At 33.2% G+C, this 22,151-nt stretch overlaps 1 protein-coding gene across 12 annotated transcripts in view; it reads left to right on the top strand.

Annotated features, from left to right (window-relative positions):
• The window catches only part of LOC139528661 (GATOR complex protein Iml1-like), a 103,508-nt gene that overhangs the window by 50,114 nt on the left and 31,243 nt on the right, over positions 1-22,151 (top strand). For 6 of the 12 annotated variants that reach the window (XM_071324762.1, XM_071324760.1, XM_071324761.1 and 3 more), the window contains 13 exons: positions 60-228; positions 553-791; positions 3,445-3,651; positions 3,994-4,091; positions 5,082-5,161; positions 6,500-6,624; positions 7,585-7,677; positions 11,416-11,526; positions 15,288-15,429; positions 15,801-16,002; positions 16,510-16,595; positions 16,865-17,039; positions 21,780-21,862. In XM_071324762.1, coding sequence (XP_071180863.1) covers positions 60-228; positions 553-791; positions 3,445-3,651; positions 3,994-4,091; positions 5,082-5,161; positions 6,500-6,624; positions 7,585-7,677; positions 11,416-11,526; positions 15,288-15,429; positions 15,801-16,002; positions 16,510-16,595; positions 16,865-17,039; positions 21,780-21,862 — 1,810 coding nt within the window. The remainder of the gene's footprint in view (positions 1-59; positions 229-552; positions 792-3,444; positions 3,652-3,993; positions 4,092-5,081; positions 5,162-6,499; positions 6,625-7,584; positions 7,678-11,415; positions 11,527-15,287; positions 15,430-15,800; positions 16,003-16,509; positions 16,596-16,864; positions 17,040-21,779; positions 21,863-22,151) is intronic. The other 6 variants (XM_071324765.1, XM_071324764.1, XM_071324763.1 and 3 more) reach the window with 2 other exon arrangements.

The raw sequence follows: 22,151 nt of genomic DNA, 5'->3' as shown, positions 1-22,151 counted from the left end.
ATTAATCCACTCACCACAGTCAGTACATAATGATGAGGATTATTTCCCCTCTCTTTCAGAATTAATCCACTCACCACAGTCTGTACATAATGATGAGGATTATTTCCCCTCTCTTTCAGAATTAATCCACTCACCACAGTCTGTACATAATGATGAGGATAATTTCCCATTTGTTGACTATGATGAATATGATGCTCAGATATTTAAAGTACCAGTCCCAAGCTTTGGGTGAGTAAAATGGTAATCCAAAAAAATGCATCTCACTGTAAATTTTATATGTAACATTGTCCTGATGACGCCAGCCTATAGATGAAACATGTCCACCAAATAAACATACTATGCGGTAAAAACTTGAGTGTTGTTGTCTTTATTGTGGACATAAGAAAACTATATGTTCAAAGTTGTTTTAAAAATGATTAACATTTGCTTAAATTAGATTTTTACTTTATCACATATTTGTTTATATGAGTTTGAATATGAATTTTTATAGTTTGATTATTATTCATGAATATAGAAATTATCATGTTTTAACAATTTTCTTTGGTATTGTAGGCTGGGTGAAAGGAAAAGAATTATTAGATTTCAAGGCAACAAAAATACTATATCTACTTTTGCTGAAGCTAAGCGTCTTCGTCAGCCAAGAGATAGACATATATCTGATGACTTTGCCGGACTAGCACTGGAGAAATCTGAAGGTCGTAGTCAAGGAACAAGGTCACCAGCTATAAATATCCCAAGGTCACCAAGTGGAGAAGAAGTGGCATATTCTGTAGGATGTTATCCTGTTATTGGTTTGTATATACAGAATTATACAGAATAATTAAGTGATAAGTTTTGATTGGTAACAGGTCTTTATATATAGGTGGAGGGTTGAGATTTAAAAAAACATGTTTAACACTGCTGCAATTTTGCGCCTGTCCCAAGTCAGGAGCCTCTGGCCTTTGTTAGTCTTGTATGATTTTTTTACGACCACATTGAAAATTTTTTGGTCGTATATTGGTATCACGTTGGTGTCGTCGTCATCCGAAGACATTTGGTTTTCGCACTCTAACTTTAGTAAAAAATAATAGAAATCTATGAAATTTAAACACAAAATTTATGAATATAAAAGGAAGGTTGGGATTGATTTTGGGTGTTTTAGTCCCAACAGTTTAGGAATTAGGGGCCAAAATGGGTCCAAATAAGCATTTTTCTTGATTTTCGCTCAATAACTTAAGTATAAGTATACAGAAATCTATGAAATTTAAACATAAGGTCTATGACCACAGAAGGAAGGTTGGGAATGATTTTGGGAGTTTTAGTCCCAACAGTTTAGGAGGGGCCAAAAACATGTCCCAAATAAGCATTTTCCTTGGTTTTTTCACAATAACTATAGTATAAAAAAGGGGGACGAAAGATACCAAAGGGACAGTGAAACTCATAAATCTAGAACAAACTGACAACGCCATGGCTAAAAATGAAAAAGACAAACAGAAAAACAATAGTACACATGACACAACATAGAAAACTAAAGAATAAACAACACGAACCCCACCAAAAACTAGGGGTGATCTCAGGTGCTCCGGAAGGGTAAGCAGATCCTGCTCCACATGTATGAAATTTTAACACAAGGTTTATGACCACAAAAGGAAAGTTTGGATTGATTTTGGGACTTTAGGTCCCAATGAATTAGGGGCCAAAATTAAACTTTGTTTATTTTATCAAAAAATGAATTATTGGGGTTCTTTGATATGCCAAATCTAACCGTGTATTCAGATTCTTAATTTTTGGTCCTGTTTTTAAATTGGTCTACATTAAGTTCCAAAGGGTTCCAAATTAAACTTAGCTTGATTTTAACAAAATTTATTTTCTTTGGGTTCTTTGATATGCTGAATCTAAACATGAACTTAGATTTTTGATTATGGGCCCAGTTTTCAAGTTCGTCCAAATCAGGGTCCAAAATTATTATAATAATTATTGTGCAATAGCAAGAAATTTTCAATTGCACAGTATTCCACAATAGCAAGAAATCTTCAATTGCACAGAATTGTGCAATAGCAAGAAATTTTCAATTGCACAGTATTGCGCAATAGCAAGAAATCTTCAATTGCACAGTATTGTGCAATAGCAAAAAATCTTCAATTGCACAGTATTGCGCAATAGCAAGAAATATCTAATTACACAATATTGCGCAATGGCTAGAAATTTTCAATTGCACAGTTTTACCCAATAGCAAGAAATATTCACTCGCACAGTATTGTCCCGTTTTAAAATTTGTCTACATTAAGGTCCAAAGGGTTGAAAATTAAACTTTGTTTGATTTCAACAAAAATTGAAAAATATGGGGTTCTTCAATATGTTGAATCTAACCATGTATTTAATAGATTAGATTTTTTAATATTTGGGCCTGGTTATCAAATTGGTCCACATTGAAGTCTAAAGGTTCTAAAATTGAACATTATTTGATTTCATCAAAAATTGAATTCTTGGGGTTCTACGATATGCTGAATCTAACCATGTATTTAGATTTTGAATTTTGGACCATAATAGGTAAATGTTCAATTTAAAATTTTTAAGTTTTTAATTTTAAGTTCTTTGACCACATTCATTCTGTGTCAGAAACCTATGTTGTGTCAACTATTTAATCACAATCCAAATTCAGCGCTGTATCAAGCTTAAATGTTGTGTCCATACTTGCCCCAACTGTTCAGGGTTCGACCTCTGCAGTCATATTAAGCTGCGCCCTGCTGAGCATGTGGTTACTTTTAGTTTCTTGTGTATAATTCGGAGTTTAGTATGACGTCCATTATCACTGAACTAGTATACATATTTGTTTATGGACCAGGTAAAGGACGCCTCCGAGTGCGGGAGTTTCACTCTACATTGTAAACCCATTGGTGGCCTTTGACTTCTGTGTGCGCTATGGTCGGGTTGTTGTCGCTTTGACACATTCTCCATTTCCATTCTCTATTTTATATTCATTAACTTAATGCTTGAACTGGTATAAGAATTGATCATCAAAAATTATCTGTCTTTACATTCAATATCTTACTGTTTTGTCTTTCCAGATGATTAGTACTTTAAGATATCTTTTGTTAAAGTTTCATTTGTTTCAATTCAGTTTATCAAAAACCAGGTTTCCTAGTGAGAACCAGCAGCTCTCAGCAAGTAGTTTTCAAACTATGTCCCTCTGATCTTTTGAGTAGACTTTGTCATTTATCAAAAGACTATAGACAGGCTTAGTATTAATCATACTGTGCAGTAATATCAAACAGCTGTTAAACTAAATTTTATTTCTCATATGTTTAAAGGGTTATGTATCCTTCTTGGGGAAAACAAAAATTTACTAATGTAAATTTGCATATCTAACATTTTTCGGCTAAATTTGAGACCCATGTTATATTTATTTATATGGTGTTAACCCTGTTAAAATTGAAATTTTCATTATATATTTTTATTTTTCAGACAAAAAGTTGTCATTTGAATCTACAGACAGTGAAGAGACAATCAAATTGAAGCCTCGAGTTGGGAGTGCTGGATCACCTGTCAGTCATTCCAGGGCACAACATCATGTCAAGTCACGTCGTGCCCTCATCAACCCTTTTGCTCCCTCTAGGATGCAGTTCAAAATGACATCCTACAGAAGAAGATGGGTACATGCTTTTCCAAGGGGTTTGTAAACCTTTTCACTATCAGGAATGGTTTAAATTTTATGCTGATCTAAGATTTTGAAAAAGGACGGGCATTTTGGTCACAATTTTCATGATTTTTTAGCATGAAATTGTCAAAAAAAAATTACCATCACGCTGAAAGTATATGCCTTTACCTGTATTTGTGCCTTGAGGTTTATAAATCTTGCATCCACTTGATAAACAGGGAAAGGGAATGAGACATAGGAACAGTGTTAAAATTTAGTGATTGGTACCAGGCTGAAATAAGAAAACACACGTTTTCTATCTTTAAAGGGCAGACTTGAATCCAGCCTTTGTTTCATTATCTACATTATATTTACAGATTTACGTGGAGCAGCTGTACAGACCCATCACATACATACAAGTACGACGGATGCAATAGAAGAAGAGCATAGTCTGCCAACACGAGAAGTTTTACAGGTAAAAGATAATTATTTACTACCATTTAGTGTTTTTCAAGTAAATTCAAATATTTGATCAAGTCTGGTTGTCAATTTTACATGATGGAGACTATAGCATGTAGGAGTTTTTCAAGTAAGGTTTCTTTTTTAATCTTGCAATTACTCAGTACTACAAAATATAAACTCATGCCATGCAGATTATTTCAGATCAGCTGTATTTAATGATTTATCACCATCAGCAAATTTTCTAGAAATAACACTGAATACCATACTATGTTTAAACTTGATAAGAGTAATAGAAAGTTACACGATTTTCTACATTATTCTTATAACACAGACTGCTATTATAATCACAAATGTATTTTAAGGAACTTATCTTTTTTTACAGCACAAACAGTTAAAATTTATATAATTCTTTTGTTAGCACCTGAAGTTTTACCAAGAAAAAATATACAGAAATGTTAACATAATAAGCTATATAAAATATAGAAAATTTTGTTTTATGAAAAAAAATATAATATCAATGGAAGTGTACGGATTAGTTCACCACCTGAAATATTGCAATGACGTTAGAACAGTCTATCAGTTTTTCAGGTGAATTAGAATAACAAAATCTGACTCTGATGTTTCAGTTTTGGTTCTTCAATAATTCTCTACCTAAGATAGGAGGACTCACTAGCAGAGTGGTCAGAGTAGTCGATTTTCTTTATTGATTAGGATTGTCAGATTTCCTACCAAAGGTCTAGGTTCTATTTGGACACTCCTATTTTCTCCACAAATACATACTGACCACCACTAAAATGCACAATAGTACTGTATGTGGTGTTAAACACCAATCAATCTACCTTTAGGTCAATACTTTTAAAAATATGTTTACAATAAAATTGAGAATGGAAATGGGGAATGTGTCAAAGACACAACAACCCGACCATAGAGCAGACAACAGCAGAAGGTCACCAACAAGTTTATATATGATGTGAAATGTATTTATGTACTGTTTTATTCATAGGGTGCACACTTAGCATTAGAAGCAAGAAAAACTAAGCTGTTTTCAAGACAAAGCAGTAATGATTTTGTGGATGTTCCTGGGTAAGTCTTTCAGAACTTTTTTCATGACCACAAGATTATTTTTTTTCAAGTTGCAGGTTTAATCATAAAAAAGTGAGTGTTATTGCTGTATTTTTAGCTCACCTGGCCCAAAGGGCCAAGTGAGCTTTTCTCATCACTTGGCGTCCGGCGTTGTCCATCCTTGTTAACTTTTACAAAAATCTTCTCTGAAACTACTGAGCCAAATTTAACTAAATTTGGCACAATCATCATCATCATCATACAAATAAGTCAACATGATCAAAATGGTCAGTTGACCCCTTAAAGAGTTATTGCCCTTTAAAGTCATTTTTAGCTCACCTGGCCTAAAAGGCCAAGTGAGCTTTTCTCATCACTTGGCGTCCGTCGTCGTTAACTTTTACAAAAATCTTTTCCTCTGAAACTACTGTGCCAAATTTAACCAAACTTGGCCACAAACATCATTGGGGTATCTAGTTCAAAAGATGTGTTGCGTGACCTGGCCAACCAACCAAGATGGCCGCCATGGCTAAAAATAGAACATAGTGGTAAAATGTAGATTTTGGCTTATATCTCTGAAACTGAAGCATTTGGAGCAAATCTGAAGAGGATTTAAATTGTTTATCAGGTCAACATCTATCTGCCCTGAAATTTCAGACAAATTGGACAACCTGTTGTTGGGTTGCTGCCCCCGGATTTAGAAATTTTAAGGAAATTTTGCAGATTTTGGTTATTATCTTGAATATTATTATAGATAGAAACAAACTGAACAGCAATAATGTTCAGCAAAGTAAGATCTACAAATAAGTCAACATGACCAAAATTGCCAGTTTACCCCTTAAGGAGTTATTGCCCTTTATAGTCAATTTTTAACAATTTTCATTAATTTGGTAAATTTTGGTAAGTTTTTACAAAATGTTTTCCTCTGTAACTAAAGGGCCAAGTTCATTACAGATAGAGAAAATTGTAAGTAGCAAGAATGATCAATAAAGTATGATCTACAAACACATCACCATCACCAAAACACATTTTTGTCATGCATCCATCTGTTTCCTTTGTTTAATATGCACATATAGACCAAGGTGAGTGACACAGGCTCTTAAGAGGCTATAGTTTGATAGGTAATGCCAGAAAAGAAATCAAGTAAGGTAGATTTGTTGGGTTTAAGAGAACATGGTAACTGGGCACATCCATTTAATTTCAGCCTGTTCTAAAAAATTCTTTTAGCCATTAATAGAAATATTCGAGTATAGGCAATCTTCCCAAATATGAACCAGCATTTACAATGTTAAAATTCCTTTTCCATAATATTCTTTTTAAAAGTTGTTAAATTATTTTATTGTTGTTGGTTTTTTTTAACAGAAATGAAGGACGAGACTCTGGAGGTAGTAGTTTAGGGTTATCTCCCCTTCATTCTAGTTACCAAGGAAACACTGATCCACATTGGCCATCATCAACAGGATCATCAGTGTTCATGAACGACTTAGGTAGGAAATAAAAATAAGTTCTGTGGATTCATTATTTTTGTTTGATATTTTGTATTTGTGGGTTTCTTGGGCACAAGTGAATTCAAATCTTCAACCAACTACAAAGTTTTAATAGTTCCCAGAAAATAAATGAATTCACATCCACAGATAAACTTTATTGCGCTATTCACAAAACTTAATCAGATTACGTTGCCTGAGCTTGAATTTAATGGTAAGAAAAATGATGTGCTGATGTAACTACTCACTTTACATAGTCTGTGAACAGGAAATGTGAAGACAATTATGTTTTAGTCTGTGAACAGGAAATGTGAAGACAATTATGTTTTAGTCTGTGAACAGGAAATGTGAAGAAATTATGTTTTAGTCTGTGAACAGGAAATGTGAAGACAATTATGTTTTAGTCTGTGAACAGGAAATGTGAAGACAATTATGTTTTAGTCTGTGAACAGGAAATGTGAAGACAATTATGTTTTAGTCTGTGAACAGGAAATGTGAAGACAATTATGTTTTATTTAATCATGTCTGTACTGAAGTTCTGGTTTTTAGGTTGATGGTTATCTACAGATTGATGGTCCATCAGCAATGGTACCAACCCATTCATAGTAAAAAAAAGTGTACAACACATGCTTCTTGAATAACCTTCAGACCAAAAGTTTTGGAAGTGATATTTGAGAGCATAAAAACCATAAAGCCGTAATCGAAACAGGAAAAACCAAAATAATGGTTACTGCACAATATAGACTGAAAATTGATTATTCTTTCTAGACTAGAATGTTTAGTTATACTCCAGATAATACCCAGTCCAATAACCTTGTATTACTGATAACAACATGTAGAAACTTGTATTATTAAATGGGAGACTTTTTTAATTAATTACTTTAGGCATAAACTAGTTTAATCAAATAGGATGTAGATCAATTAGATAAGGCTCATTTCAAAATTGTATTTATTTTTACTTAGGTTCAGTGTCTGGGCGGAGTAAGTCAGCTAAAGACAAATCGTATCTGTGGGGTCCAACAGGGGAGCAGGAATGGAGTCCAGAAATGACAACAGGTTTGTATATAATGTTTGATTTGTCATATTTTATAATCAGAGACATCCCTATTTATAATGATATATTCATAGTTTTTGAAACCTCTCCATCTATACACAAAATAGTCCTGTTTATGATACAAGTTTTCATGGTTTATTACCTGTTTCCATATTCAGTTATTGAATTCATTTATTTCACCATTTAAAACGCCAAAAATCTATCAAATGTAAATAAAGAATATGTCTGTATCCAATATATCTGAAAACCATGAAGATTTGTCTATATTTTTAAAACAGTATACTCACTTTATATACTAGGCAATTTATTATCTGAAATCAAAATCTTTGAAATTTAAACACAAGGTTTAAAACCACAAAATGAAGGTTGGGATTGATTTTGGGGGTTATGGTCCCAACAATTTATAAACAAGGGACCCAAAAGGGGTCAAAATAAGTATTTTTCTAGACAATAACTTGTGTGTAAGGGTATGAATCTTTCTGAAATTGAACCACAAGGTTCCATTCCAATGAAGGAAGTTTGGGATCGATTGATTTTGGGAGTTATGGCCTAACTGTTTAGGAAAAAGGGGCCAAAAACAATACTTTTCTAATACTTTGTATAAATTGCTCATTTCTTGACCAATTTCAATGGGGTTTTATTCTTGAATTCTTGGGGTTCTTAAATATGCTGAATCTAACTGTTTATTAAGTTTTTGGAATTTGGTCCCAGTTTTTAAATTGGTCCACATGAGGTCGGAATGGTCCAACATTAAACTTTGCATTGGCATTTTTCATTTCCACAGTATTTCTTGGCCCTACGTTTTGATTTCAATATTTGAATTATACTATCAAAAATACAGGCGAAATCCTATCTTTTTGTCAACAATTTATTTATTAATACTCTAATAATGAGAAATATCCTTATCGTGATATTATAATCCAAATATTATTAGTTATTTTGCATAAATAGTAAGGTATTGGCTGAACTTATATATTATATACTCATAAACATCTACAAAAATCCTTTATCTTTCCCATGATTGCTATAGACATTTATAATATCTGCAGACATTGTGTATAATACTCAGGACAGTTACTTTAATCAATCTTGCACCTTTTACTTTAGTTGAATTCTTCACATGGTTCTTTGTAGATTTTTCCATGTTTTGATTGGTTGTTATTGTTTTGCATGATGTTGCATTCTGGTTAATCTGCATGGTGTTTGCTTATGCTTTAAATTTATGTCAATGATTTTTTTTCCTATAATTTGATGATTTTTTTTTGTTTGGATAAGAAGGAAAATTATTTTTGTATATTTGTATATTTTATGCATATATCTATTTTCAAAATACATTACATGACTTGCATATTAATTAATAAAACAAGAAATTTCAAACTATAGTGGTTGAAAATTTTGATTTACCTGAATAAAATGAATCTCAAAACTTAAAAATATGAATACAGAAATATCTGGTTTATCTTTATGACATAGGTGTAGTTATGTGTATATTCAGTTAAAATTACACAGTAAGTTAATGACAGTTGTTGATTGTTTATTTTTCATTTAAAAAGTATGATTATAAAAAACACATTATTTCTCTGGACTTTCCCTTTATAGCACACTGCAGTTACACATAGTGCTTGATGTATTTTTTTATGACACAGATTCCTTTGCTAGTATAAACTATTTTTAAACTTCATACACATTCTTAAAACTTCTTACTATATTATTCTTACAAAGCAAGATATATTATTTTTACAAAGCAAGGTATATCATTTCCATTTTTAACCGGATTTTTGTGACAAAAATGTCGGTTATTTATTGATTTGGGGATGTACGGCGGGGGGCCGGGCGGGCGGCAACCAAATGTTGTCCGTGCATTTACTCATGAACCATTCAACCAAAGCTTTTCAAATTTTAAAATGTTGTTACAGACAACAAAATGAAGGTCAAGTTCAATAATGACGATTTTGACTTTTACCGTTCAGGAGTTATGGTTCTTGAAAGATTGAAAAATGGCATTTCCAGTCGTGTCCATGCATTAACGCATGAACTGTTCAACCAAGCTTCCCAAATTTTAATATGTTGTTACTGATGACAAAATGGAGGTCAAGTTTAATAATGATGATTTTGACTTTTACCGTTCAGGAGTTATGGTTCTTCAAAGATTGAAAAATAGCTTTTCCAGTCGTGTCAGTGCATTAACTCATGAACTGTTCAACCAAAGCTTTTCAAATTTTAATATTTTGTTACTGATGACAAAATGGAGGTCAAGTTTAATAATGACGATTTTGACTTTTACCGTTCAGGAGTTATGGTTCTTGAAAGATTGAAAAATGGCATTTCCAGTCGTGTCCGTGCATTTACGCATGAACTGTTCAACCAAAGCTTCCCAAATTTTAATATGTTGTTACTGATGACAAAATGGAGGTCAAGTTCAATAATGACGATTTTGACTATTACCGTTCAGGAGTAATGTTCTTGGAAGATTGAAAAATGGCTTTTCCAGTCGTGTCCGTGCATTTACTCATGAACCATTGAACCTAAGCTTTTCAAATTTTAATATGTTGATACTGATGACAAAATGGTCAAATTTGATATTGATGATTTTCACTTTCACCGTTCATCAGTAATGGTTCTTGTGATATTGGCAGGATACAAATAAATGTTAATAAATCCGGTTTGCTGTCGTTGTGACAGCCTCTTGTTTATTCTTTATCTGTTATTCACAAGTCATTGGTTTTCATATATTCGGCTTTGAGTGTTCCTGATGAAGGTAAATACAGAAAAGTGCCTTGAATGCATGACATTTATAAATGTAGTTTTCATTTTTTTCAACTCATACTTTTTTTCTTTTTATTAGGCTTTTGTACATATAACATGCTAACTGTCCAAATAGACATACATTGCTTGTGGGGTCATATGATACACCTCTCGATAGACACAGCGACCAGCTAGTTGTTGTTTGAATGTTAGAAAACAATTTTCAGTCCATTCTGCTGAAGCTATTTCAGCTTTTCTTCAGCTTATTTGTTCATAGACATTTCTATAGATTCTGTTTTGTGTCTACTTCACACAGCAGTAACAATACACTGCCAGTCTCAGTGCTATTTCATTATTCTTGATTCACTATTTGTTTCAGAGTCCTTATCCAATTATTCATGATTATATACATGTACATATTAGTAGGCATTGGTAAGATCACAGGAATAGGAAAAGTATTTTTCTTTAAACAGTGTTTTGCATCTTCTTAGGTCATCAGAAGTGGCCATATTTGTCATCCTCTTTATTCTCATTTTCTACAAGCTGATAATGTTTCCTGTATTTTATTTTATTTTTTGCTTCTAATAATGGGAACAATATGACACATAATTGCCTGTGTCCAGCGAAAATTCACAAAGTGCTCTGAAAGTCATGAAATTCATGCTCCTTGAAAAATATTTAAGAGAGCATATAGTAAATCATTGTGTTTCCACATGATAACTTTCTCTAACCCTTGCTTTATTTTATATTTTCATTTTTTAACCTTGAAATACAAGTCTTAGTCATTCTTGTTTAATGTCAATGAAATAAATATGCAGTTCGGTTAGAATCTCAGCCAACTTTCCTCTTTTTGTTGTTAAGTAAAAAAAGTAATGTTGCATTATAAAAAGCAAATCTATACAAACAAGGGAGGCAACTGTTTTAAAACATAAATCGGGAATAAACTTGTATTATATTAACATTATAATAATGTTCAGTGGGATATTGAATTTCAGGTACTGATTGGCGGCCAGCCGAAAGTCACAGAAATATTCAGTCAGAGTCGTGTTTGATTAAACCTCTTCTAGGGACTGATTTTCAGTCCAAAAATTTTTGTGCCGGAATAAGTATGAATTAGTGTATTTTTACCTTTTGTAGATTTTCTCACCATTTTCTTCAAATGTTGTGGTCCAAAATTTACAAAAGCACTATGTGGCATGCAGAGGTGCATTGTGGGAATTTTGCTTTACTACTTGCATTTTTTATTTCTGTTGTAAATGCTTCATTTCTGTTAAAAATCTTATGTTGGTCTTAGTAAGCTGCACATCTTTCATTTTTAAAAGATGGAACATAAAATTAAATGAATAAATCTGTTCAAGAGTTTGCAAAAAAATATTTGAAGAAAATGAAGTTCTTAACATTGTATATATGCTCCTAAATTATAAGTATACTATTATAAAAGTGATTGCTAATATATTATTGTATGCTTGTAAATAACAGCTAATTTCAAACTAGATTTTAACAGGTATGAATGCATATTATATATAATTTTTGGTGTGATATATTTTTGTTATGTTATATCTGACAAAAAAATGAGTGTTTGTATTGAATGCAAATTTGAAATTGTTCCTTATTTAAACAAGAAAAAATTTCAGGCCTTTTTCCATCCGTACTTCTTATCAGTTAATTTTCTTGTGAAGAATAATTTTGGATACCCTAAAAGGTTCCCACATTGTGCTCCATACCTTTTGTATAAAAACTGAATATTAACCTTTGAAAAACATGCTTATTAAGATCTGTCAGATATTATGGTTCTTTTTAGTAAAAAAAAATTATTTGAGGTATTGTATATTTGCCATGGAAAAAATTATCACTACATTTACCAAGGACTAGTAGTTGTCTCATTGGCAATCATACCATATCCTCTTATTTTTATACATCTGATTACTTTTAGTCTGACATTCATTGACTGTTTTTGTCAGGTATAATTTGACAACAGCGACCTAGTTTGCAGTGCAGATAATGCTTTCAGTTTCTACTAACAAATTATACATTTCTTTTTACAGATTTTTAAGACTTTATTTGTTATCTTTTTACATGTCTATGTGTCTTATAATTGTCTGTGTTTAATATTTGTCTGTGCGTTTTTTAAGACAGCATGTCTATATGTTTTCCTAAAAACAACACCTCTTACATATTCAAAGGGTTAATACTTTTTATTGTGTACTGTTATTCAAATTAAGTATTACTGAAACGAAATTATTTAAAGCAACATTTTTGAATGGTCAATGTTTTTATGCTCTTCGTGGATATTTTTGAGAAAAAAAATCTGAGTATGCTGTTTCCACACTAATAAATTTTACTTTACCAACAACTAAATTTTATGAAACTTACACACAATGCTTTTTACCACTTAACACAGATCAATATAATAGAGAATGGAAATGGGGAATATGTCAAAGAGACAACAACCCAACAAAAGAGCAGATAACAGCCGAAGGCCACCAATAGGTCTTCTATGCAGTGAAAAAATCCTGCATCTGGAGGTGGGCCTCAGCTCATACCAGTTTGAATTTGGGTGGCATTACTTTCAGTGTTCCTGAGATATGTCCCTTTAAAAATATAAAAACTGTGTAATTTACCGTATACATCTACATGTATTTACAAAGGGAGCATCTGTGTTCCATGGGCACATTGTTCTTTTTATTTATATCTTAATTGAATGTGTTGTATTGCCACACGTATACTTTCACTTGAAATAATGATTTTAAGGGTTATCCGGTAAAGGAATTTGACCCCAGTTTCCCCAACATTATATTTAGTGTTAACACATGCATGCACAAACTAACTGCTTCAACGGATACAAAGGTTTAATTTCTAATGATTGACTGATTCCATTGCCACACAACTGACAATTATTTGTTTGACTCTTTCTAAAAAAGAAATAAACCTAGGCATGTCTAGCTTAGTTAAAAATTATTACAAATATTATAAACGAGCGGGTGTAATTGTTTGGTGAAGGACCATGTATGTAAAGTATAGATTGCTAAATCTGATTTTATGTTTTGCTATAATTGCTTGCAGAACAAGTTATACAGAGCTTTTAAAGCTAATTTCCTAATTTTAGGTAAAGACTCTGATTGGCTGCTTGCTTTGTTTGTATAATTGTTTGATCAAGCATTGTAATTAAGATTGGCACCTGGCCTTGAAGGCATAAAACTTTGCTCAGTGCTCTGAGCACAAAAATCATGCTATAAACATGAAATCCAGCAATTTGATTGGTTGATTTTCGAGTACAGGCCAAACTCCCCTGTTTGTATTGTTTGCAGATGTCATCAACCTTAACAACAATGATTGATCAAACGTGTATACAAACAGGTCAAGCAAGCCAACCAAAGTCTAAATCTGCATGCATTTAGAAATTAGCTCTAAATAGATTTTAGTGAAGCTTTTTCAAGCTTTTTTTAAACATTGTGCTTTTTCTTTTAGAGCTTTTTATGGTAATTGGCATACATGTTTTGGCATTCAGCTACTTAAAAAATTCATTTGTACCTAGAAGTGAACATATTACCGGTAGCTCATAGGCTGATGCAGCATTCTTCTGTATTGGAACAGAGAGAAAAGCTGTATTAATATCAACAGGGCGACATCATTAGTATTGCACATGCTGGTTTATCCATATTAGTGCTTATTTGATCATATCATTTCATAGTCTCAGTAAGAAAACATGAATGATTAAACAAACTTTAAATAATGATTTATAATTCAATTATTAGTCTCCATACCATAGCACAAAGATGGTTTATGAACAGATATATTATGTTAAGGATGGGTATTTTCGTAAATATCCCTCAAGATCATGTTATATCTGTTTAATTACACTGAATGTTTACGTTCAAAAACGCATTGATGATGGTGACGTTACAAGCATCCAGTCGGATTGAGAATTTTTTGGCAACTACCACGGCACAGAGGATAAAAGAGGCATATCCTTTTTGCATATGATCCCGACGGCATTAAAAAATGAACGATATTCATTTGATAACAATAAATTGGTGAAAAATACACTGGCTATCAACCAATCAAAACCAAGGACTCATACATAAGGTGTAATTATAAGTTATAAGCCGTAGATTTAATGAAATAACAGCTTGAAAACATATAAGTCCGAAGGAACTCTGGTAGATTCAAGGTAAAGTTACCTGTAGTCTTCTGTTTTACTGGAGCAAAAAGGAATCCAATACGTAAAAATTGTGAAAAAAGTTCTACATGTAGATGAAATTCAAGTTGAAATAAACTCAGGTGCAAGAAATCTTTTTGATTTATTTATGGTCTAATTGAGATACTTAAAACTTCAATGGTACATAATTATAGAACAAATACTTTCATTGCTGTATATAAAGTCAAGTTAGCCTATACATATAGTTATGAAAATTTGAAGGAATGCTGGCAGATCAGTGTTTTGAAACATATCTGCATATATCCATCAATTTGAAAATTGCATCATTTATAATTCCCCATATCCTCCTCTATCATATACTCGTTTGTTGTTGTTTACATGTGAATGGTCAGTGGGGAGCACTGTATATTTCTATGTGATAAATCATTTAATAAATAAGTCAATTAACAGCAGGGATTTAATGTCTTAATCAGTATATCCTACAAAATATTTGAAATTAAAAGTTTTAATGAAACAATAATCTTCTATGAAAAATACTTTGACTGAAGGAATAGGTAAATGTATCAGATTAATTGTTTTGTGTGTAATAAATGATTTAATTTGAATAAAGATAATGTCAATACTAAGCAATGATCAGTTTTAAAACAATTTGCAAATGTTTTTTTTTTCATTTCAGAATTTAAAAAAAAATTTTGATTATATTTGCAGGTGTTGATTGGAAGTCGTTGACAATGCCAGCCTCTCTACCAATCACAACAGACTATTTCCCAGAGAAACAAAGTCTGACCAATGACTATGTGGTATCAGATTATAACTTACTCCCAGAAGATGTTAACTTTGATATGAACCAGTACGATTTTAATTTTCATATTTTCATTTTGTTTGAATCTATTTAAAGTTGAAATGTACTGTGTAAGCCGTTTTCATATCTTGTGGAACATTAACTTTCTCATCATCTATTTCTAAGTAAGGGGTATCCACCTCTGCTTGAAAGGATATATGTACATTAACAGAACCCTTCTCCTCTTTGGGAAAGGATTATAAGATTAATAGAAAAATTATTTTCATTTTAGAGGACAACTATTTCATACTTGAGCATTTACCTTAACAAATTTTACAGTTGTGCAAAGAACTTGTTAATTGTCAAAATAATTTCGTTGTTTGTGAATATTATTATTTGTTGGCTTGACGTTGCAATAATTATTGATTTATTTTTTTTAGGTCAGATTCAGATAAAATCAATCCAAAGAAGCCTCTATCAACTGTCCAAGTTTTCAGAGAATTAATATCATCCAGATTGGCACAGGGTTTCCAAATCATCGTCCTGTCAGCTAGTACAAGTCCTGTATCCCAGTCTAAACTTGTACCAGGTCAGCAATACTCTATGGGACTAATGAGAGCTAGACCAAGACAGGAACCTTCTGTAAGTGCCACTGGTGTATACAGTTTGACAATATTAACATTTAAACTGAACTTTATATCATAAATACTGTGAATTCATCATTATTCCTGGGTACTATTTTTTGTGGATTTCCTATGCATAGGGAACCATGAACTTTAATGTTAAATGACATGCAAATTTCCCTTGGGTTTTAAACCAAAGCCATGAAATAATGTATCTGAAAATAGCTGAATACACAGAAGGTCAAGGAAAACATTTTTATGCAGTTTTTTCTTTGCATATTCTTTGACAATGTATTCTAAAACATTTTTATTAATACATATAAAGTACTGTTATAGTTTATTATCTTGGGGCAAAAAGCATCAAAATTAGTTTCATTTGAAAAAAATAAGTTGTGAAGAAAAGAAAAAATACTCTTTTATCCAGAAAGAAGAAATATTGATCAACAGTTTGGCATATGAGAAAACCACCTTATCAAATATTAAAAAATGTATCTCATATGTAAAATAATTGTATTGTGTATTGTAGGAGGAATATCATCTGAGTATAGGAAGGATATTTCACAAGATAAGAAGGGTTGGATCAACAATAACTGTGACCAGATATAGACCAAGGTAATGTGTCCCCAGTAAAACTGCATTTGCAACCATCAAATCGCCAATTTATGGTAACAACTCTTCAACTACAGTACTGTTATTCCTTACTAAATGTTGGTTCTTAAGGATATTTTAACGGTTTAACCACTGAAAATACTTGGATCTGCGCTTAAAAAATTTAAGCTACAATTACTTTTCTACATCAGTGGATTCAGAATTTTAAAATTGGAAAAAGAGTCACTAATTTTTTTTTCCAGTACTCTACATACATTTATTTACACTTTCAGACATGAGCAGCCCACCTTATCATACTCCGACAGATACAGGTTTAAGGTACCAGATTCTCTGGGGTATGATGTCTCGTGGAGTGAATTTAAAAATGAAAAGTTAGAGAACTACAACTGGAACTACTTTGATCAATACATATGTACACATGGGGAAGGAGATTTTGGTCTGTTAGAGGTAGGAACTACTTTGATCAATACATTTGTACACATGGGGAAGGAGATTTTGGTCTGTTAGAGGTAGGAACTACTTTGATCAATACATTTGTACACATGGGGAAGGAGATTTTGGTCTGTTAGAGGTAGGAACTACTTTGATCAATACATTTGTACACATGGGGAAGGAGATTTTGGTCTGTTAGAGGTAGGAACTACTTTGATCAATACATTTGTACACATGGGAAAGGAGATTTTGGTCTGTTAGAGGTAGGAACTACCTTGATCAATACATTTGTACACATGGGAAAGGAGATTTTGGTCTGTTAGAGGTAGGAACTACTTTGATCAATACATTTGTACACATGGGGAAGGAGATTTTGGTCTGTTAGAGGTAGGAACTACTTTAATCAATACATATGTACACATGGGGAAGGAGATTTTGGTCTGTTAGAGGTAGGAACTACTTTGATCAATACATTTGTACACTTGGGGAAGGAGATTTTGGTCTGTTAGAGGTAGGAACTACTTTGATCAATACATATGTACACATGGGGAAGGAGATTTTGGTCTGTCAGAGGTAGGAACTACTTTGATCAATACATTTGTACACATGGGGAAGGAGATTTTGGTCTGTTAGAGGTAGGAACTACTTTGATCAATACATTTGTACACATGGGGAAGGAGATTTTGGTCTCTTAAAGGTAGGAACTACTTTGATCAATACATTTGTACACATTGGGAAGGAGATTTTGGTCTGTTAGAGGTAGGAACTACTTTGATCAATACATTTGTACACGTGGGGAAGGAGATTTTGGTCTGTTAGAGGTAGGAACTACTTTGATCAATACATTTGTACACATGGGGAAGGAGATTTTGGTCTCTTAAAGGTAGGAACTACTTTGATCAATACATTTGTACACATGGGGAAGGAGATTTTGGTCTCTTAAAGGTAGGAACTACTTTGATCAATACATTTGTACACATTGGGAAGGAGATTTTGGTCTGTTAGAGGTAGGAACTACATTGATCAATACATTTGTACACATGGGAAAGGAGATTTTGGTCTGTTAGAGGTAGGAACTACATTGATCAATACATTTGTACACATGGGGAAGAAGATTTTGGTCTGTTAGAGGTAGGAACTACTTTGATCAATACATTTGTACACGTGGGGAAGGAGATTTTGGTCTGTTAGAGGTAGGAACTACTTTGATCAATACATTTGTACACATGGGGAAGGAGATTTTGGTCTGTTAGAGGTAGGAACTACTTTAATCAATTCATATGTACACATGGGGAAGGAGATTTTGGTCTGTTAGAGGTAGGAACTACTTTGATCAATACATTTGTACACGTGGGGAAGGAGATTTTGGTCTGTTAGAGGTAGGAACTACTTTGATCAATACATTTGTACACTTGGGGAAGGAGATTTTGGTCTGTTAGAGGTAGGAACTACTTTGATCAATACATTTGTACACATGGGGAAGGAGATTTTGGTCTCTTAAAGGTAGGAACTACTTTGATCAATACATTTGTACACGTGGGGAAGGAGATTTTGGTCTGTTAGAGGTAGGAACTACTTTGATCAATACATTTGTACACATGGGGAAGGAGATTTTGGTCTGTTAGAGGTAGGAACTACTTTAATCAATACATTTGTACACATGGGAAAGGAGATTTTGGTCTGTTAGAGGTAGAAACTACTTTGATCAATACATTTGTACACGTGGGGAAGGAGATTTTGGTCTGTTAGAGGTAGGAACTACTTTAATCAATTCATATGTACACATGGGGAAGGAGATTTTGGTCTGTTAGAGGTAGGAACTACTTTGATCAATACATTTGTACACATGGGGAAGAAGATTTTGGTCTGTTAGAGGTAGGAACTACTTTGATCAATACATTTGTACACGTGGGGAAGGAGATTTTGGTCTGTTAGAGGTAGGAACTACTTTGATCAATACATTTGTACACATGGGGAAGGAGATTTTGGTCTGTTAGAGGTAGGAACCACTTTAATCAATTCATATGTACACATGGGGAAGGAGATTTTGGTCTGTTAGAGGTAGGAACTACTTTGATCAATACATTTGTACACGTGGGGAAGGAGATTTTGGTCTGTTAGAGGTAGGAACTACTTTGATTAATACATTTGTACACATGGGGAAGGAGATTTTGGTCTGTTAGAGGTAGGAACTACTTTAATCAATACATTTGTACACATGGGGAAGGAGATTTTGGTCTGTTAGAGGTAGGAACTACTTTGATCAATACATTTGTACACGTGGGGAAGGAGATTTTGGTCTGTTAGAGGTAGGAACTACATTGATCAATACATTTGTACACATGGGAAAGGAGATTTTGGTCTGTTAGAGGTAGGAACTACATTGATCAATACATTTGTACACATGGGGAAGAAGATTTTGGTCTGTTAGAGGTAGGAACTACTTTGATCAATACATTTGTACACGTGGGGAAGGAGATTTTGGTCTGTTAGAGGTAGGAACTACTTTGATCAATACATTTGTACACATGGGGAAGGAGATTTTGGTCTGTTAGAGGTAGGAACTACTTTAATCAATTCATATGTACACATGGGGAAGGAGATTTTGGTCTGTTAGAGGTAGGAACTACTTTGATCAATACATTTGTACACGTGGGGAAGGAGATTTTGGTCTGTTAGAGGTAGGAACTACTTTGATCAATACATTTGTACACTTGGGGAAGGAGATTTTGGTCTGTTAGAGGTAGGAACTACTTTGATCAATACATTTGTACACATGGGGAAGGAGATTTTGGTCTCTTAAAGGTAGGAACTACTTTGATCAATACATTTGTACACATGGGGAAGGAGATTTTGGTCTGTTAGAGGTAGGAACTACTTTAATCAATACATTTGTACACATGGGAAAGGAGATTTTGGTCTGTTAGAGGTAGGAACTACTTTGATCAATACATTTGTACACATGGGGAAGGAGATTTTGGTCTGTTAGAGGTAGAAACTACTTTGATCAATACATTTGTACACGTGGGGAAGGAGATTTTGGTCTCTTAAAGGTAGGAACTACTTTGATCAATACATTTGTACACATGGGGAAGGAGATTTTGGTCTGTTAGAGGTAGGAACTACTTTGATCAATACATTTGTACACATGGGGAAGGAGATTTTGGTCTGTTAGAGGTAGGAACTACATTGATCAATACATTTGTACACATGGGGAAGGAGATTTTGGTCTGTTAGAGGTAGGAACTACTTTGATCAATACATTTGTACACATGGGGAAGGAGATTTTGGTCTGTTAGAGGTAGAAACTACTTTGATCAATACATGTGTACACATGGGGAAGGAGATTTTGGTCTGTTAGAGGTAGGAACTACTTTGATCAATACATTTGTACACATTGGGAAGGAGATTTTGGTCTGTTAGAGGTAGGAACTACTTTGATCAATACATGTGTACACATGGGGAAGGAGATTTTGGTCTGTTAGAGGTAGGAACTACTTTGATCAATGCATTTGTACACATGGGGAAGGAGATTTTGGCCTGTTAGAGGTAGGAACTACTTTGATCAATACATTTGTACACATGGGGAAGGAGATTTTGGTCTGTTAGAGGTAGGAACTACTTTGATCAATACATTTGTACACATGGGGAAGAAGATTTTGGTCTGTTAGAGGTAGGAACTACTTTGATCAATACATATGTACACATGGGGAAGGAGATTTTGGTCTGTTAGAGGTAGGAACTACTTTGATCAATACATGTGTACACATGGGGAAGGAGATTTTGGTCTGTTAGAGGTAGGAACTTACTTTTAAATACTCTGTTTTAATTTTTAGAGTAATTTCTTAAATACTGGTATATTATTTTAACCCTTTCACCGATTGCTGCCCAGACAGAAGCTACTCTGAGACGATGGCTTCCCTGGCTACTATTGCTCAAGTGGGAGATCTTCATAATAAATGTCAATAAAAACTTGTTTGTAGTTATTTGTGTATTTATTTCATTCACTAACACCATGTTCACAGTTTTATTCATGTTTTGATAATTTTTTCCTCATAAAATATCCAAATTTTCAAATTTTCGGCATTATTTAGGTCAAATTCTCAAAATTCTGCTCTTTGACCCCAAATCGTAATTTTTTAACCCAAAACGGCAAACTTTTGAAAAATTTTATGAGGCTGTACAAATTCCTCACACTGAACGATGTCCATTCCAAGTGTTTTGTACATAAAACGACATTTTATGTCAAAAAAGTATACTAGTTTGGCTTCAATTCTTCCATATTCTTTCAAAAAAAATGTTCCCTCATTTCAAATTCTCGTAAATTCCGTAAATTTCGTCTGATTTTGACACGGTTTTCAACAAACGGAAGCCCCATGTTTACACGTTCATCCGGGTATTCATCAAAGAAAGATAACTCATGTTTGCACTGTTTTGAGCGGGAAACATAAAAGATGTATTCCGATCCCGGTAAAACGGGACTCATCGTCAGTTGTCTGAAGCGTGAATCCCGGTAAACCGGGACTCATCGGCGAAAGGGTTAATGTAGTAGATTCACACAAGATCCTATGATCTCTTGCAAAATGATAAGGTATGATGAAAATTTGTGTCATTTCATCATTATTTTTCTGGTAACATTACGTATGTAATCTTGAAGACCTTAACAACCTCAATATAACAAAAAAAAGCATTTAAAAGGTACATTGTCTGACAATAAGAATTATTAATTATACAATGTTTGATTTGTATTTTCAGTCATTGAAGTTCTGGAGAAGCAGGTTCTTACTGTTACCTATCAATATACCAGCTACAAAGAAAATTATTGATGGAAATGACAGGTATATTGTGGTAGATATTAAGGTTTTATTTTAAGCTTTGGTACATGTTTGTGATTAAGATCAATATGAGAAAAGGGGTATAAGTTTTGCTTTGTAAAATAAAAGTTTTTAATTTGAAAGAGTTTTATTGACATAATTAGATTTTCATACTTTCACCACTTTAGTTTGTATATAGGAACACATTAATTGATGCAGAGCACAAATATATATAACTAGTCAAAGAATTCTAAAATTAAGAGCAACATGTCAAAATAGAAATACTCAAACAGATTGAAGTGCTGAAATAGAA

The sequence above is a fragment of the Mytilus edulis genome, chromosome 6, assembly GCF_963676685.1.
Source record: "Mytilus edulis chromosome 6, xbMytEdul2.2, whole genome shotgun sequence".
Classification (NCBI taxonomy): Eukaryota; Metazoa; Mollusca; class Bivalvia; order Mytilida; family Mytilidae; genus Mytilus; species Mytilus edulis.
The sequence above is the reverse complement of the archived record's forward strand: the minus strand, read 5'-3'. Positions and strand labels throughout refer to the sequence as shown.